The 19,839-nt window shown below is 40.3% G+C and overlaps 1 protein-coding gene across 1 annotated transcript in view; it reads left to right on the top strand.

The window, feature by feature from the left end:
- The window catches only part of INO80 (INO80 complex ATPase subunit), a 99,239-nt gene that overhangs the window by 67,862 nt on the left and 11,538 nt on the right, over window positions 1-19,839 (top strand). The window contains exons 27-28 of the mRNA XM_008702234.2: window positions 7,275-7,369; window positions 13,960-14,032. Of these exons, the coding sequence (XP_008700456.2) occupies window positions 7,275-7,369; window positions 13,960-14,032 (168 nt within the window). The remainder of the gene's footprint in view (window positions 1-7,274; window positions 7,370-13,959; window positions 14,033-19,839) is intronic.

Below are 19,839 nucleotides of genomic sequence, written 5' to 3'. Positions count from 1 at the left end.
AGAAGCTTTCACTGTAAACATTCATTAGAGCCGTGTTTCAGCTTTAAAACATGACCTGGCATGTGAACCTAAGGGTCATGTTATAGAAAGGCCCTTCTGTATAGATGCTTTCCCTTGAGTACACTTGACATTTTCTTTAAAAAAAAATACCTTAACCCTTGCCTTGCTTCTTCATTCTCAAATGTGTTGTGGGTTTTGTTTGGTTGGTTAGTTTTAGATTAAAAAAAAAATTTTTTTTCAGGATTCTCTTTTTTACCTTGACACCTTACACCTTGTATATCAAAGAAGGAAAGAAAAGCTTCCAGTAGATCAGAAGTAAGAAACTCATGTGGGGGAATTGAAGCTCTGTTGTGTTCAAACTGTAGAGCACATCAGCATCTCTTTCATGCAACAGCCTTTTGGGGCTTTTTGTTCTGTGCCTTCACCTTGGCTGTTTGTTTCTAGGACTCAGAAGAACCAAAAGACAGTAAAAATCCATGTGGGTTTTGTTTGGTTGGTTAGTTTTAGATTAAAAAAAAATTTTTTTTTCAGGATTCTCTTTTTTACCTTGACATCTTACACCTTGTATATCAAAAAGGGAAAGAAAAGCTTCCAGTAGATCAGAAGTAAGAAACTCATGTGGGGGAATTGAAGCTCTGTTGTGTTCAAACTGTAGAGCACATCAGCATCTCTTTCATGCAACAGCCTTTTGGGGCTTTTTGTTCTGTGCCTTCACCTTGGCTGTTTGTTTCTAGGACTCAGAAGAACCAAAAGACAGTAAAAATCCACATACTTCTGTATGACCAGTTTTCCATTTGGGGAGAAATACTAGTTCTGGGCACTTAGTATTTGCTCAGTATTTTTTTGAAGTGATTAATAGCCTCTTCCTCTTGGGCAAAAATCTGATTTTAAGTTTCTTATGAATATATCAGATCTTATTCCAAATAGAATTCTGTATTCAGAAATGTCTTATTCTTTCCCATGGTATCTAAATACTATTTCTGGATAGGGGATAAAAAAGCAGACTGCTAAACTTCCAGGGCCAGGAATTTTTAGTGTGCCACAGGGAGTAGTCAAAGTCATAGATAGGGGAGGTTATGCTATCACTAAATGTTATGTTACGGATTTGTTTTACATTTACTGAGTCACCTGTAGGGTCTTTGCTGGTGGGGTACTGTGAAAGCAGACATGGCCTTTGTGCAGTTGGGATGGTGGTATCCAGCTGGATGTCAGACAAAACTCCTACCGCCACCATTTTTACCCTAGTTTGGAACCTCCCCACTCTCTACCACCATATTCTGACAGTTGCAGAAAGCTTTTAACTCACTACAGATGACTTACATCATCTCTGCGTTGTCTCATTTGAGGTTCATTCCTGTTGCATCAAGCAGCTGAGTCTATAGTTAAAGGAAATAAGTGTCAGTATTTTCTATCCAATACAAAAGTACTGGGAAAGGTCAGCCAGCTGGTACTGTATGTGGTGTGATTGCTAAGTACTGAAACCCAGACAAATTTTGTATTGCACCAGTGTATGAAAATAGTGCAATACAGAATTAAATCCAGATAATCTGTAGCTAATGACATTTGAGACGCTAGGTTGTATAACTCGCCCAGTCAACACGTACCTCACTTGGATAGGATTTATCCTGAACAGACGTTCTATCATTTATGAGCTGGCTTCTATTAAAACTCCCAGCTACCTTTGAGAACTGTGATTCTGAGCATACTGGGAATCTGGGTACTAAAACTGCCCCACGGAATGAAAAGCAAATTGGGGTCACTGTTAACTAGCATTTTGATTAGGCTTTAGGAATGATGGAAGGAAGTGTGTCAGCTTCCAACCACACCATATTCTGTTTCTTTCATTTCTTTTCATGCTGAGCATGAGGAAGGCATTGTGCTTAGGCAGATGTGAACATAAGTTAAATGTGGTCTTTGGCTTCAAGAAGTGTTTCTAGTGGAGGATATCTCTCACACACACACACACACACACAACTGTCAAGTGTACCCTGATACCAGTGCCCCAAATGAACCATTAACAGAACTGAAGATAGCAAGACGATACGTTTATTTCTAACTGGGTCACTTGAGGAGGGGTTCCCACTGATAGTAACTTCTAAACTGAACTTAAATAGAATTTTAACCATCAGGGGCGCCTGGGTGGCACAGCGGTTGAGCGTCTGCCTTTGGCTCAGGGCGTGATCCCAGCGTTATGGGATCGAGCCCCACATCAGGCTCTTCTGCTATGAGCCTGCTTCTTCCTCTCCCACTCCCCCTGCTTGTGTTCCCTCTCTCGCTGGCTGTCTCTATCTCTATCGAATAAATAAATAAATAAAATCTTTAAAAAAAAAAAAGAATTTTAACCATCAGCGAGAAGGGCATTCCAGACTAAGGAAGCCAGATGTAAAAAGGCACAGAGATGGGAAGGTATAAGACATTTGGGGCAGACTAGCTCAGTGTGACTGGAGCATATGGTGTAGGAGACAAGGGTGAAGGCAGATTATGATGGGCCTATGTATGCCTTGTAATTAGGTCTTGCTCCACAGGACTCTTTGTATTAGATAAGGGAAGGGTGGCTGCATATTTCACTCATTTGGTGCAATTATAACTGTAATAGAGACTGTGAGAGGAGCCTTACTTTTTGCTGGTGATATACCCCAAAGATGGAAAGTGGCATGTTCAGGAAGTAGTTACACCAGTTCTGCAGGTTTGTGGATCATACTGAGTCTTTCCCCCAGTTTGTTTTGGGAGAGTGAAATTGGGTTGAAGTGAATAGCAGAGGCATCTTTGAAATAGAAAAGAAGACTCCTAACGGAAGGTTCAAGTTAAAGATGTACAAACATTTGCCTTTATTTTTTTCAAATGCCCAGTTATCCTTTTTTTATGATGATAGTGGGTGGAGGTTATGAACAACATGTATTAACCCTATGTGGCTTCTCCCCGACACACTACAACCATCTTTTTTTCCCTGGTGGTGGTGAGCTTCAGTTCCATGTGGAAAGCAGTAAAGGGATTAAGCCAGAGGCTCTGGCACCAATTAACTTGAGTTCCAATCCTAGCTCCATTACCCGCTGCCTATGTAACGTTAGAGACCTTACTTAACGTCTGTTATGTGGGAGGGCCGATAACAACACCTATCTTAAAGACGACTATAGTGAGGATTAGATAGGCAGGACCAGGTAAAATGTACAGAATAGTGTTTGTCACTTAGTAAATGCTCAGTAAATGCTAGCCACCATCATCACCACTCCTTCAAGATGAACCTGGTCCCTTGTAAGACACCACTGGGTGTGTGAATGTTTGCTTTTATTTAATGTACTTTAAAGGAGCGAGTGGTACTTGTGGAAAGTAGTTTGAATTATACTGATACCTCTGCAGCTACTGCTTTAAAAGTGATTTACAGATCTGATCCGGAGCCAACTAGTCTCAATGTGTATTCCAGGAGTGGTTTTCAAAGTGGTAGTGTGGGATAGAGGACAGGAAACGTAGTAGAGATTAAGCAGATGGGGCCCTGGACTTCCCCTTCTTCATCAACCAGAATAATAATGCTTTTTATGAATTTTATATTAGAGGGGTTTCTTTTCTTTTCTTTTTTTTTTTTAAGGTTTCATTTATTCATTTGAGAGAGTGAGAGAACATGAGCAGGGGCAGAGGGAGAGGGAAAAGTAGATTCCGCTGAACAGGGGAGCCTCACAGAGCTCAGTCTCAGGACCCTGAGATCATGACTTGAGCCAAAGGCAGATGCTTAACCAACTAAGCCACCCAGGAGCCCTTAGAGGGGTTTCATACAAGATTTCACTTGGAAAAAGAAAAAGTTCCAGTTCTTTTAAAATAGTATAAGGATATTATTCTGCAACAGTGTTTCTGAAACTTAAATGTACTTATAAGTAATACATGTTAAAACACAAATTCTGATTCATTAGTTATGGGGTATATCCCTCAATTCTGCATTTTTTTTAAAAGTAGGTTTCACAAGCCCAACACAGGACTTGAACTCAACAACCCTGAGATCAAGACCTGAGCTGAGGTCAAGAGTCGGATGCTTAACTGACTGAGCTACCTAGGTGCCCCTCAATTCTGCATTTTTAACAAATTGCAGGTGTTGCCAGTGCGGCTCATCTGAAGGCCGTGCTGCAATAGCAAGATTCTGAGGGACCCCGTCCTGCCTTCTCTTTGTAGTGGTGGTTCTCAGCTGCAGATATAGGGTATCTATTGCACTCATCTTTGAGCTTTTTAAAAATAAACCAGTCCGGGCCCTATCCCAAACCTACAGAGTCTGAATCCCTGGGGTGGGTCCAGGCACGTGTATTTTTAATCCTGGTTGAGAATCACTATTCAAATACCAAGAGTACATCTTGTCCATAACCCCTTTGGCTTCTTCGATAATTTTTAAAAATAGTATCTACCAGGACTGTATAGCTCTCAAGACTTCCTAAATGTTAAAAGCCATAATTTTTATTTTATTAGTTCAAGCAGTGTTAGAATTTACTTTGGTTAGTAGTTATTGATCCACAAGAATCCACTTGAGAGTACTCATGTTCATATTTATCTAATTAAAGGAGGATACTAAATTATGAGACTTCTGGAAGAAGAAGGTCTATATTTGGTTTCTCTTCTCTCTTTGCTTCTTTAAGTGGAGCAAAAAGAATTGCTTTACCAGGCTCCAGGAAATTTAATCATACTGGTGGATCATTTTCTAAGTCTTTCCTAAATACCAAAAGGGACTTGGATAAGAGATAGCCTTGTTGTCTACAGAGTACCTTGTGTAAGGAAGGACTGGATAATGGTTCATCTTTCTGTTCCATAAGCCTTCTTTAATGCACAGGAGTGTTAAGCGTGACACAGTTCCTACAGACCATAGTAGTCATCCAGCAAGTATAGTAAAATCAGCCAGCAGTGGTCCTCAGACATGGGAATGAACTACAAAGAGTTGGGGCATGACTGGAACTATTTAAAATGGATCTTAGAAAACCTTATGATGTAGAGATTGTTAGATGGAGATATATATATATATGAGATAGATTTTTAAAATAAACTTTCGAGGGACACCTGGCTGGCTGAGTCAGAAGGGCATGTGACTCTTATTTCAGGGTTGTGAGTTCAAGCCTCACATTGGGTGTAGAGATTATATAAATATACATAAATATCCACAGTGCTATGACTTATCATTTATTGTTAGCATTTGTGTTCTGATTGTAACAAAATGGAATTTGATTTTTAAATCTTTAGACCTTTTTAGATCATAGGAAAGCTGAACTAAGCATAGAAGTGGTCTTGAATTTAGAGTTTGAGGTCTTGAAATTAGAGTTTGAAAGAAGCGAGGCATTTCTTTCCAGATTAAATGAAGTGTCTTTTCTAAACCACCCAGAATTGTAGAGACACATCTAAAATAGCTTTGGTATAGCCAGAATTTGTGAATGAAGGAAACACTGAGTTGCTTTTTTAATCTCTGCCTTTATCTTTTAGCTGTTTTTCTGTGGTGTGAGGATGTAGACGTTCCTCTATTCTGCTTTTAACTGCTTTTTTCATGTCCATTTACTTGTTGTTTTGAAGCCATTTACTGAAATCGGATCTAAACTCATCTAAGCCTTTTGAAATCCCACTGCTCCCCTGGGTAGGAGAGCCAAGGCTTAAAGCAGTAAACGGAAAAGATGCACTTCTGTTGCCTCAGTAACAGGCTCTCTGTAATCAGCGTTGGTTTGATTATGGTCCAGGATTAGTATCTCTGGTGTCATGCTGACCTTGACATATAACTGATGTCAACAGGAAGTTCTACAAGAAGATTCATTCATCAGTGCTCACTGAGGTTAGGAGTTCTGGTTCAGAAGGCAAGAGTGCCTGTGCAGAAAGCCCACCTTGTGGTAGAAGTCCAACGTGCAAATATCTCTGGGTAGGATCTAGTTAGTTGGACGTTCTGGATGGCAGCATCCCTGATTGGATTGGCTACCAAGCTATAGCTAGTCTCTAAAGACTATCCTCATGCTCTCATTTTTCATCTTTTTTCCCGAATCCTTCCTTATCTAAAACACCCCTTACTCTTCTATTAATCCAGTCCCATTATACCGCTATACCACTAAATCTGAACTTGAAACTCTCCTTTGAATATGTTCTATCCCGCTTTGATTATCAAAGCCCTTAAAGAGCCACTTCGGAAAGAAAAAAATAGTAAAAATATATACAAACCACAATGAAGATGTGTACCTCGATGAGGTTGTGTACTTTGTCAACCAGCCCCGCCTCATAGGTACTCTAGCCAGAGACCTCTGTCAGGCCATTAAAGGAGTTTTGGTACTCGCTTGCTCTGAGAGTGGGCTGCCACATGCACTGTACTGGCCGTCCCCAGCTGTAGCAACCTTGTGTGCTCAGATACCCAGCCAGGTGTAATAAGAGCTACATAAGAGAATATTGCAGTAAACGAACATTTGACCATAGAGAATTAACACAGACTCTCCCAAATGTAGAAATAACTAGTCTTTTTCAATAGGAAAAAATTACTTTAGAACTGAAATAATTGTTTCATGGTGTTCCTTATAAATGGGCAGCTGTGTTGCGTTTTTGATAATGGTTCCTCTACAAATGGACTTCTTGAAATGTAATCCATATAATCGGGTAGGAAAGAGGAAATCAGTGCTCATTTGGACGTCATCTGTAAGAGGAATTGCAGCTTTTAAAAATGGCATTATGTTCTCTCCATTGCATCTCTTGAAGTTTTTTCTCCGTTCTTTAAAATTGTAATTCCTCTTACAGGTAATGTCCAGAACATGCTCTGCCATGGAAAGTTATCTTGTCTTCTGTTCACTCTGATGCCTAGCCTTCGCTTAACGAGGATGCGTGCCCTGCTGGGAGAAGGAAACTTAGGCTGTAAACTCAAGGATATTGGTCAGCAAGGATATGTTGGGGAGAAAAACACTAGGGCAAGTTACTTAGGGAAGGAAAACTAGATATTCCGTAGCTGTGAGAAATATCTGGTCGCTGACTGAAAGGCCATTTTTGTTTGGAAATTTCATTTTATTTTGTTGGTTTATTTTTATGAAACCTACTGAAATCTGCAGGAATATGATGGTTTCCAAGTTGAAATTGAGGGTGGCTGTAGTCTTCACAATACGCCCAATTTTCATATACTGGCAATAAATTCATTTACAAGTTAAGTTCTTCTACTTTTGAGATTACTTTCTTCTTACTCAGGATATAATGACTTGCCCCCAGTAAGGATGAGGTGGAAGGTGGGTAGAGATTGTGGGAATTAGAATACAGTAATTTGCATCTGACTTCTGTTTGTTTACTCTGATTGGCAGGAATACATGGTTTACAGGAAGCATACCTACATGAGGCTTGATGGCTCATCAAAGATCTCAGAGAGGCGGGACATGGTTGCTGATTTTCAGAACAGGTAACGTTAATAGAAATTACAAAAATTCTCACTTGATTTTCCTTTAGTGCTTAAGATGATGAGTTTAAAAGAAATGTCAACATATCTCATATTGTTAAGCAATCATGATATAGTCATTTTAAGAGGTAGGTAAATCGGTTTATATTGGTTCAGATCTATGTGTGTGTGGGAGAGAGAGAGAAAATGAATACTCAATAATTTTTGTATTCAAAATATGCCTTCTTATCAAATCAGCACCCTTTTATTTGGGCAATAAAAGAAATGATTTCTGTGTATGAACCAAGATCCTCCTCCTTTATATGGATAATATATATGTAGAAAGAAATCCACAATGCTATATTTCTAAATGTTAACAGTGGCTATTCTGAATATTGACTTATAGTGGATTTTAAAGAAAAATACCTTCCTTTCTCCTGCTCTCCCTCGAGCACTGTAGTAATACTATAGTGTGGCAGAGCGCAGTGGTGCACAGTCCACTCAGCTGGCAGCTCTCAGTTACAGTACTTCTCCCACCTGATAATGAGCCTATGAAATCTCAAATACCGCCTGCTGGATGCTGATGGCTTACAGAGCCATAATTATCCTAAGTGCAGGTTCTCACTGTAATAAGCAGAGTCTGGTTACTGCTCCCTCCAAGGAGAAAGCCAGGCTCCACTAGCCAGGAACAGGGCTGCTGACCTCCACCCTTGAATTTTCTTCCTTAGACCTGGAATAACTAACTAGAGTAGATCTTAGTGTGCTATAAATCACAACAATTCTGGATTTTTGGACTTGAATCGCATAGTTTGTTAATATTTAAGTTTTAAATTCTTAGGAAGAAAAGTAAGCACATAGTCATTTGTATTTAGGTTATAATTTTTAATTTCTTTCATTTCAGTTTTAAAGCATGGTTTACGTCAGATATAAAACAATTTAGCCTAAAGCAAATTCATAGTTCAACATAGAGTGCCCTCTGATTGATAATTTCTGCTATTGCATGCTGCTTTATAATGAAGCACGAGTAAGGAGATAAAAACCCTGTTTTGGTTTACAGTCTTACAGTCAAGCCAGGAACTCCTAAGTTGAAACTATACGGCAGAATTCGAGTGGTTGTGTAACGAACAATGGAGGGGGAGGAGGGGGAAGATCTGCTTTGAACCTATTTCACTTGGTTACCTTGTTGGAACTGTGTGGATGGCCTAACCTAGCTTCTCACCTAGCAGAAGCTATTGGCAGATTCTTAAATTGATTATTTTAGACATGTATAAGTCTGATACAGTTGACCCTCAAATAACATGGTTTTGAACTGTGCAGGCCCACTTATACATGGGTTTTTTTCCAGTAAATATAAAACAGTGCTATAAATGTATTTTCTCTTCCTTGTGCTTTTCTTAATTACTTTTCTCTAGTTTATTTTATTGTAAGATTATAATATAAAATACACATAACATCCAAAATATGTATTAATCAGGGGCGCCTGGGTGGCACAGCGGTTAAGCGTCTACCTTCGGCTCAGGGCGTGATCCCGGCGTTCTGGGATCGAGCCCCACATCAGGCTCCTCTGCTGGGAGCCTGCTTCTTCCTCTCCCACTCCCCCTGCTTGTGTTCCCTCTCTCGCTGGCTGTCTCTATCTCTGTCAAATAAATAAATAAAATCTTTAAAAAAAAATAAAAAAATATGTATTAATCAACTGCTTATATTATTGGTAAGGCTTCTAGTCCACAGTAGGCTATTAATAGTTAAGTTTTTGGAGAGTCAAAAGTTATATCCAGATTTTCGACTATGCCAGGAGATTGGCTCCCCTTACCCTCCTGCATTGTTCAAGGGTCAACTGTAGTGTCTCCAAACCCCATCATACTGTTATGCGCCCCCCACAAAAAATTTTTTACCAGCTGACCTTAGTCTTTTCTTGATTCTGAAATCAAATGAAACATGTTTTACTTATTCCTTGCCTGCTTCAACTCTTACGTATATCCCTCTGGTCTTTAATATGTGTGTGGTTGTATTTACATGTTGATACCATATTGTAGATATGATTGTGTATCCTGATTTCTTCCACTTAATATATATTAAACATCTTCGCGTATCATTTAAAAAGTCTTTGTAATCATTTTTAATGGCTGATATTCCATTACACTGTATATTTATACCAAATTTCTCTTGTTAAAATGTTGAGTGAATATCTTTGTTTACAAAGTTTTATCACCATTTTAATTTTCTTAATAGAGATTCAGACAAGGAAAATTACTTAGTGAAGGGATATGCATATTTAAGACTTTGCAAATTATCACATTGCTCTGTAGAAAGTTCTGCCAACTTAGAGTCCGACCAGAGTTCTGTAGTATGTTGATTTATAGTGATTTCAATCTTCTGAATTATAGAGGTACAGCTCTTCTAGCTGACCCAGTGGACATGAGATCCCAGGCTAAGTATATTTTACAGTGGTCTTTTAGTGGAAAGAACTAGTAGATGTATCTAATTTATTACTTCTGAAAACTTCTATTTAACTTGTGGAACAGCTGTTTGGGCAATCCCAGTATCGCACAATAGTTCTGAAAAGTTTAGCTCTAAAAGAAGGGTATTTTCACCATTAATTATATTGGATGTGTTTAGTAAATACTTGCTTTACACAGCTTGCTTGGGAAACCTTACTTAGGCTTCCAGACCCTACACTTGAGAGTTATTTAGGGAGCAGTGATTTTTATTAAGATTCAACATTTGCGTAATCATCAATTTAACACCTGTGTCTAGTAATAGGCAAAATGAGAAAAAAAAAGAAACAGACTAATGTCTCCTTCCCTGCCTACATGATGAGGTGTAGGTAGTGGACTGGAGTTGGAATTATGAGTAGGACATAATCTCTTCTTCTCATACATAGAGTTTGAACTGTGCCTATGCTGATAAGAAGCTTATCCAGCAGACCCCTCCAAATGGGAAGAAGTTATCAACTTCTAAATTTGAGTGGCTTATGTAGCCTAATATAGAGAAAAAGACAGGTGTTTTTGAAAACAAAAAAGCATGCCTTGCCAAATATTTTCATTATTATTAATGAAAAGACATCAAAAGAAAAAAATGTAGTTTCAACTGAAGAGCCCTGTGGCTCAAAGGTCAGCCAGAGTAAACAAGAACTCCTATAAAAAGCCATTTACATTCCCTTCATACAAGATTTATTTATGAGGGATCCTTCCAGGAAAGAGTCCGACTGAGACTAAAGACTGTTTGGCCAGGATGTCCTGACTGGGCAACATTCAGAACATGTGATCAGTGCATGATCCTAGAAGCCATTCACAAGGTCTTTGCTCTGGAGTGCCTCGGCCTTTGCTTCTCTTCCTCCTACCCCATGACATTTACCAAATGGATCAGCCCCCTCCCCCCCAACATCTGATCCCTCAGAGTGACCCTTTGGAAGACATGAGAAAAAGTTAGTGTAGCATCAATTTTTCTTCCTTGGTGAGAGTGTTGTAGAGTTCCAGCCTCTTCTTTCATTCTGGCTCTTTTTCAGTCATTGAGCAAGTCTTCATTACAGTCGGTCAGGCTGCATGCCCAGGACTGTTTGGGTATTTTGGTGCAGAGTGGCCTCAGTGGGTCCTTAAACAAGAATAAGAGTGAGACCTTAGCATGTCTTTGCTACGTGATTTCATAGGCTCCTTCACAGACCACCCAGAAGCCTGCTTGCTGAGGCCTGTTGCAGCGGAAACCCTGAATTGAAATTCTTTTTCAGCCCCCTAGAGGGCACCCAGACCATCATGTTGCCTTCAGGGAGTCTGTTTTCTTCCCTTTGGTCAGAGCCCCCAAAACAGTAATTCACATTATCAATACTAGATTTATTAAGTTGAAAGGAATTTTTCAGCAGTTTGATTTAGATGTTTTTGTTTATAAATGATCCAGCAGTGTGTTCTAGGATGGACAGTAGTTTATTTTAACAACCCAAGGTTTCCATAATCCTTATCTTTCCATTTCAATATGATAAAGTTATCAAACCTTGCTGCTTACCATCTAACCTTATCATTAAAAGGCATCTTTTCAATACATAATTAATATCCAGAAAAAGGTGTCTTCCACTGTTACATTTCTAAGTTTTGCTACTGATTTATTTTTACCTAGATTCCCTTCACTGCTTTTTCTACATATGGTCCCTGTTTGTAATTGATTACCATAGCTGGGGACTTACCTCTGGCTGTCCAGACTATGGAAGTGACCTATCTTTCTGCCTCTACCCTCCCCCCTTTTAAAGATTTTGTTTATTTATTTGACAGTGAGAGAGTACAAACGGGGGAGCAGCAGGCAGAGGCAGAGGGAGAAGCAGGCTCCCCACTGAGCAAGGAACCTGACTCAGGGCTCGGTCCCAGGACCCTGGGATCATGACCTGAGCTAAAGGAAGACGTGTAACCCCCTGAGCCACCCAGGCGCCCCATGGGGCTTGAACTCACTCACGATCCTGAGATCAAGACCTGAGCTGAGATCAACAGTCAGATGCTTAACCGACTGAGCCACCCAGGCACCCCTGCCTCTACTCTTCCGTATATTGCAGTTCCTAACTGCTTTCTACCTCCCTCCCTGTCTCATCTCCCTTCCCCCACGCCTACCCCTTGCTCAGGCTCTGAACTTCTTTAGGAGTTAGCAAGAGTCCTAGCCTTTGGGTGGTTCCACCAGCTCCACACAGGTATTGAAGAGCAGCCTTTGACCACTGCTTCTGTATCCACCAAAGCAGGAGAGAAGTATGGGGAGGAGCAGTCTTCTCAGGGTCAGAGAGGGAAGAATTTTTCTGTAGAGATTAGTACACCCCTGGAAAGTTCAATTGGTTTTTATTTGCAGCCTCACAGTGGTTAGATACTGTCCTCTGGGCTGTGAGGTATCAAGCTTCCATTTACATTATCTCATATCTGTGGGAAAATGTGTTTGCAAACCAGCATGTGTCTTTTAACTTTTTGGTTTGCCCTATATGTATTAACTATAAACGAGGACATTTTATAAATTAAATAAAATTATGAAATATTAAACTTGATAAAATTCAAGGATAAACTAGTAGAACTTCAGTGGGAGTATATAGCTTTTGGAATATCTGGCCTTATAACAGGCCTGCAGACATACTTTGTTATCATTCCTGCCTCTAGGAACCTTGTGTTTAACTAAATGCAAATAATGGACAGATTTCTCTAGGACCAGCACAGCTTAGTGATTAATCAGGAGGCTAATTTCAAAATAGTTCCTTCACTGATACTCATGTTTACTGTTGATATGTCATCACGTAGTCACTTCAGCTATATTCAGAGCACCCTCATTTTATAATCCAGGAAACAGACCTTCAGCAGTCAAATGACTTTACCAAGGAAGAAGAGCATCAGGGAATGAGAGCATCCTGATACCACTGTGTTTCCTTTGTTTTTAAGGGGGTTTGGGAACCAGCAGAATAAAATTCATTTTACATTGGGATTTAGTACCTCTATGCCATATCTAAACTTGAGTCGTATGCTCTTCTGACTGAGCCAAGCAGGTGCCCCTGTGTTATAATATTTTCTAATCTGTTCTGTTCCTTTCTTTAATTTGTTTCTTTAATGTGGTCCAGATCTACCAAACTAATTTCATGACCAGGTGTGACTTTCAATTTGAATAACACTGGTCTAAGTGAATTTCTAGTTGTACTCTTCATTTTAATCATGAGAAAAGAGATTAGCAGCTTGATTTAAAGGACTGTAAAGTTTGCTCACTAGGTATAATGGAGTTCCTTTCTCTCTCAAATGTTCTGGAAAATAACCTCGGGTAGCAAGAACATGAAAATGCAAGAGAGTCTTTAAAAATATGCAAGAATTGGGTTCAAACTGAGCCCTTAATTGTATGTGTGTACATAGATAAATCTTATAGTCCAGGCTTGCTTGCTGTGATCTGACATGGGCCTCGTTCCTAGAAGGTGTTCAGTAAATATTTGTTGTCTGAATGAGTGGCAGTGGCATCTACTGGTTTATTTGTAATTCTGTAAAAGGACGAAGGATGTCAAGACAACTATATCTAACCATCAGGGTTATGTTGCCATTCATTAAAAAGTACTTTAATTCCAGCCTGTCTCCATAGATTGATCCTAAGTTCAGCTTAAGATATAGAAGTCTTGAGCTGTGTCTTAGTCCTGACCTCAGGGTCATTTTTCTGGAACTGACTTTATTCTTCTGAAAATGAGTACTTTGGGAATTATAATCATTAGTTCCCAAATTATTGAAAGTCATGACTCCTGAGGGAAGCACCAAGGAATACTGATTTTTGTCCCCTCTGTATGAACTAGGAATGGTTTGACTTGCTTGAACTATGACTGTTACATAACTACTTCCATGATAACATATTTTTCTGTTATATTTGCTACATGTTGTAATTACATTGCCTATGAGTCTGTCAGTATTAGTGGGCCGCAGAAGTATATCTGCAGATTAGAAGATGACAGCCATGATTTCATTTTAACATCAGAGCACCTTGGTACAATGTGTCAAGGAATGTGGGTCAGGCCTGGGTAACCTTTTCTAGCCCTGGACACTATTCTGTTTTCAGAGATCCCTGTCTTTTGTCACATGCCGTCTTTCTCTTTTAGTATTCCCTTTTAACGTATCTTCTTCCCTTTTCTGCAGGAATGACATCTTTGTGTTCCTGCTAAGCACACGAGCCGGAGGACTGGGTATCAATCTCACTGCTGCAGATACAGTAAGTAAAGAGAACACAACATACCAGATGTGCAGGTTTTCTAGTATAAATATGTTGTCCAGTTGGTATTACCCTTCGCTTTGGGTCACACTTTTTATTTCTTTGCCTCATTATGTTAAAAGACAATAGTTGCATTTTGGCTGGAACTAAGACATTTTAGCTTTCCTTCTGGACTTTTCTGTCCATTCTCTGTGAATAAGTTTCTTACACATTCATTCAACAGATATTTAGGGAATGCCAACTATGTGTCTGATACTGTTCTAGACACTTGGAGTACCTCAGTGAATAAACAGACTTAAATAATCTGGCTGGATTAACAATTTTTCTTAGTAGCTATAACTGAACAAATCTGAAATGATTGTTTTATTGCTCTTATGCATTATTCCACCAGGGGAGGAAGTCATACTTTTTAATCCCAAACTTCAAAAGGTGGTTGGAGAGCAATGAAATTGGTAATTTAAAAAATAGGGGCGCCTGGGTGGCGCAGTCGTTAAGCATCTGCCTTCGGCTCAGGGCGTGATCCCGGCGATCTGGGATCGAGCCCCACATCAGGCTCCTCTGCTGGGAGTCTGCTGCTTCCTCTCCCACTCCCCCCTGCTTGTGTTCTCTCTCTCGCTGGCTGTCTCTGTCAAATAAATAAATAAAATCTTTTAAAAAAATAAAAATAAAATAAAGACATTGTATCAAATTATTTATCCTTTCTTACCCAGTCTCCTTGGAAGAATACTTCAGTTGACTAAAATGGAAAAGAGCATTCCTTTTGAATCTCAGAATTATTCCCAGTGTTCAAATATGTTTAATTACAATTTTCGTAACCTTGAGACATAAAAATGCATAAGTGGGAAATTGTTTTGTAGCAAGTATGACATAAAACGGCATTTTATGTGGCTGTTGTGGTGCTTCTCTGTGAAACACAGAGCATGAAAATTCCAGAAATGGGATGAAGGTGCAAACTCTGGGGGGTCATGGAGAGATGAGGTAGAAGGGGGAAGAGGCTTGAGTAGACTCACAAGCTGCAGAGCTAGAACTAGGGCTCGCATTTCCTAGTCCGCGCCCCTAGGCTGTGTCCACTCCCTCTCCTTATTTCCTGCTGTATGGTAGAGCCGCCTGACTTCGAGAAAGAAAAGCAGATTGTGACATCACCTAGTAGAATATCAGCCACAGGACTCCGCTGTACCTTCCTTGGCATGTTAAGCTCATCAGCCAGTTAACCAGGTTTCCACAAGGCTTCATGGCCTGAGGACTGCTGGAAGCCTACCTAGGTAGAGGCTGGATCTAACATGCACATAATCAGTTTCGGTCATCCTAAGGCAAGGCTGTCATTGGTGGTAGGTGTGTTCTTGTGGGTTCTCTGAGGTGGTGTCACATCAGATAGCAGAAATTTGGCTTTCTTTTTACTCCTTGCTTCTTGGCTCTATTTTTTAAGCATTCCATATAGTCCTAACTTAGTCATACTCTCAGTGAGTACAGGAGTCACCACTTTCTCCTAGTGAATCTTTTGGACTCCAGTCTCAGCCCCCAGCCCCATATTTATTCTCTTGGTTTATTTATACCATTCTTTTTTAACCATGCCACTCCCTTTACCCAAAATTCTCAGGGAATCTCCATCATCTTATAAGACAAAGGATAGGCTCCTTTACATGGCATACAAGGCCCTTCATTTTGTGGCCTTTATCCTTTCCAGTCTAATTGCCAGATTGACTTCCCCCTTCCCAGAATTTTACGTTCCAGAAATAATGATTGACTTTTTGTGCCTGAACGTACCATACTGTATTAAAACGCTGCATGAACTGTTCGCTCAGTGCGTCTTCCACCTGGTAAACTTCTGTTTATTCTTCAAGACCCCATTCGTGATCGGGGGTGGTGGTTTTATACGGAGTGATATAGCTTCTCTGATAAGGCGACACTTGAGCCAAGATCTGAAGAGAGTGAGGAAACAAGCCAAGCATGTATCTGGCAGAAAGAAGAGCATTCCAGGCAGAAGAGATAACTGCAACACCCCGCGGCAAGAACGTGCTTGGCATGAGCAGGCCATAGCAAGCAGCCCTTTGTAGATGGAACAGAAGGATGAGGGGGAAAGGTTGTCAGATAAGTGTTGTGAAGCAGATCGTGGAAGGCTTCATGGGCCGTAGTAAGACTTTTGAGATGGGAGGCCGCTGGAAAAATTTGAACAGAGAGGTAACTTGATTTGACTTGGGTTTTAAATATGTCCCTCTGGCTTTGGGGGAGTAGTAGGGTGGGAAGATCTACAAGGAGAAAGGTAGAAGCAGGAAGTTCAGTTAGGAGTTAGACGCTAGGGAGAGCCTGGGTGGCTCAGTCGTTAAGCGTCCGCCTTCGGCTCAGGGCGTGATCCCGGAGTTCTGGGATCGAGCCCCACGTCAGGCTCTTCTGCTGGGAGCCTGCTTCTTCCTTTCCCACTTCCCCTGCTTCTGTTCCCTCTCTCTCTGGCTGTCTCTCTCTCTCTGTCAAATAAATAAAATAAATCTTAAAAAAAAAAAAAGAGACGCAAGGTGATGGTGACTTGGATAAGGGTTGAAGCAGTGGAGGTGGGGCGAATAATAGGAATTTGCATGTATTTGGGGGGCACAAGCAGTAGAGTTTGCTAATACATTGGATATGGGATGTGTAGGAGGTGTCCAAACTCCAAGGTGTTTGACCCAGGCAACTGGAATGATGGAGACATCAATTACCAATTAAGGGATAGATGCCGGGAAGAAGGGGTTTGAGAGGAGAAATCAAGAGTTTGGTTTGGGGTGTATTCAGTTCAAGATTCTTAGCAAACACTAAGGGGCAAGGTCACCCAGGCAGCAGGGTCTGGAGTTCAGTAGATAGCATAAATTCATGTGATTAAATCAAAATACATCTCAGCCTGCCTATCTCAGGTTTGGTCTATGGTTTCGTCAGGGATAGTTCCTATGGCGCCTAGGTGGCTCAGTCAGTTAAACTTGATTTCGGCTCGGGTCATATCTCAGGGTCTGCTGGGTGGGGGCGTACTGCTTGTCTCCCTCTGCCCCTCCCCCAGGTCATGCGTGCTTTCTTTCTTGAATAAATAAATAAGTCTTAAAAAAAAAAAAGGAATAGTTCTTGTCATTTATTTGCATAGTCAAGAAAAAAAAAGATTTGAGCAAGGAGATGCTGCTTTATGCTTCCAGTATTCACATAATTTGCCCTGGGGAGGTTAGGAGCTCCTGCCAGCCTCAAAGAACCAAAGTAGGCGGAACCCATGGCTAGAGAAGTAGAAGTAGGAATTCCCTTTTCATCCTAGGGACTAAAGAGAAAGGCTCTGAATATTCTGAGTTCCCAATTCCAAAGTAATTTACATTTAATTTTGAGGGAAAGGCTTGGGGACTCACTTGTAAATTAGAACCTCCTGGAATACTTCTCAATAAAATGTTCCTCAAGATTGAAATGAATTTCTAGGTTATGCTTTGTATGAAGTCGAAGTGCGCGGTGTGTGTGTGTGTGTGTGTGTGCGCGCGCACGTGCATGATTAGAGAAACAATAGGCTTAACTGCTTGCCTGGCATTCTTCCTTTGTCCTGAGATTTATTTAGCTTTGGAAGATTCCCCAGAACCATTTATGGACAAGGAAGAGGTTAGTCAGCCTAAAATGTCAGGAAAAACTTAATGTCTTATGATTGAAAATGCATATATAAATATGTATTTTGTAAACAGTGGGACTCTTGCCCACTCTGTTAGTAAAAACATGATTTTAGCGTGTGATTAATGGCCCCTTGCTGGCTGTTTTGTTCTTTGTATATTTTTCCTAAAGTAGGGATCTCTTTGCATTTGACTATCTTTAGTGTGGGGTTGTTGTAAACTTGACTGTTTTGTTCCTGTGTCTCACATGTAGAGAGAGAAGGAGCTTTTCTCTCTTGGTGGCAATGTAAGAATTCCTATATGTCCCGTGAGACATGGGACAGACAACTTTCAGCCCTCCCAAGGTACTGAGCTCCCACCCATTCTCTCGGGTGAGAGTTTCACCCTTCAAGTGTTGGTCCAACTTTTTCCAGTTGTTCCTCTCGAAATTTTCCTGTTTTCTATTTCACTCCCTCATCCCCTGAAACTCCCTCTCATTGATCTGTAAAGCCAGTGCCTCCACCCCTTCTCAGCTCTCACTTCCCTCCTCCCCTCGTGCCTGTCCAGCTTGGCATGTACAACTTCATGAAGGTGCTGTCTATTAATATATCTCCCCTTAGTCATTGCTTGGTCATGCTTTGTGGCCATCCATTGACTTGCTTTAATCTTTACTGGCTAAGTTAGTTCTTATCCTTTAATTGTTATTTGTGTTTCTCTAGATTGTCTCACTGAGCTCGGTAAACCTGATTACCAAATCTAGGTGTCATCTCTTTTCCACTGTGGTGGGCATTGTCTCCCCCAGCACCCCTCCTCACAGCCCCCAGTTCAAGTCCGGATTGATTCAGTGTTCATTTCATTGTCAGGTTAGATAATAACCATCTATCTGGCTTGGTTTTTTTTTATTTCTCCCATTCTTGGTTTTAACTTACTAGTTTATATATACTTCATACTCTTTTTCCCGGTTAAGTATTTTTCATAATAGGATCTTATTTTATTCTGGTCCACCCAAATTCCCCACCTCTTTTAACCCATTTAAATGATAATTAGCCACTAAATGTGTGGGTTGTTTGAAGTTAGATTGCTGACCTGTCTCCTTAGCTTTAATTTTCTTACCTTTTATGAGCTCAGAAAACCCAAGTTGAATCAGGTCTCATTTGCTGCTGAGACTTCCAGGAAAAAATGTAAATGTTAAGGAAGCACCTCTGAAATGATTCATAATATAGAACTTCCTATTACGAATTCCTGCTGCACCATTGCCTCCGGCTCAGGTAACTAAAGGTACTGTCTTTTGGATGAGACATCCCCTGTCATTTTCCAGTAATAGTCATTTTAGGTGTGATGGGCAAGTAGTTTCTCCCCAGTCCAATCAGAGGCCTCGTTTTCATTAACTCTGTCTTGTCCTTGTTCTCTCTGAAAGTTTAAGGTAGATTTTCTAGAATTTTGCATATCCTGTTGAATCTCCAAAATATTCTGTCTTTACTCTGCTCCTCTACAAATGGCAAGCATTGTGTACTTCGAAGTCCTAGGTCTTTGGACACTGTGGATTAGCAGTGAGTTTTCACAATGATTTTCTTTCCTTTGGCAGGCAGTTACTAATTTTCTCCCCAAGGATTCTGACACTAAAAATTGCGGGATTATACCACACATAAAAGCAAGACAAAAGGAGCAGCATCAGAAAGAGCCAGCGGGGGGTTTACTATTGTAGGCAAGAGTGTTGAAAATGCCAGTGCCTTTTGTCCATCTTCACTCAAAGTCTGAGTTCTGCAGAGAATGGCAGAATTGTGTCCAATTTTAAAAGAGAGAACAAATAAATTACTCTGGAGTGAATCATTCAGTTTACATTTTTAGGCTTGCTCTAGTGTTGATCGATTCCCTTAGAAATTCTAGTATTAATCAACTAGTATTTGTGGAATTCTACTTTGCACTGATGGCTGCTGTCTGTCCTGCAATATGACTAGATAGGGAGATTTTTAAAATAATACACATGAAATAATTGGGCACCCATAGAAGATAGTCGGTGATTCAGTGGAACTTGGACCAGGATAGGCAGTGCAAGGTATTGTTAATAGTGCAGGTTGTAGAGGGTGACTGTTAGTACTGTGAGCTCAGGCCAATGTCTTTCTGATTGATAAGATGAAGGAAACACACAAGATTTTCGTGAAAATTTAGTGAGATATGTACGTACACTAGTGCCAGATACATTGTAAGCACTGAACAGATTTTTTTTTT

The sequence above is a fragment of the Ursus maritimus genome, unplaced genomic scaffold (genome assembly GCF_017311325.1).
Source record: "Ursus maritimus isolate PB19 unplaced genomic scaffold, ASM1731132v1 scaffold_35, whole genome shotgun sequence".
NCBI classification, from domain to species: domain Eukaryota; kingdom Metazoa; phylum Chordata; class Mammalia; order Carnivora; family Ursidae; genus Ursus; species Ursus maritimus.
This window is presented reverse-complemented; position numbering and strand designations above follow the sequence as displayed.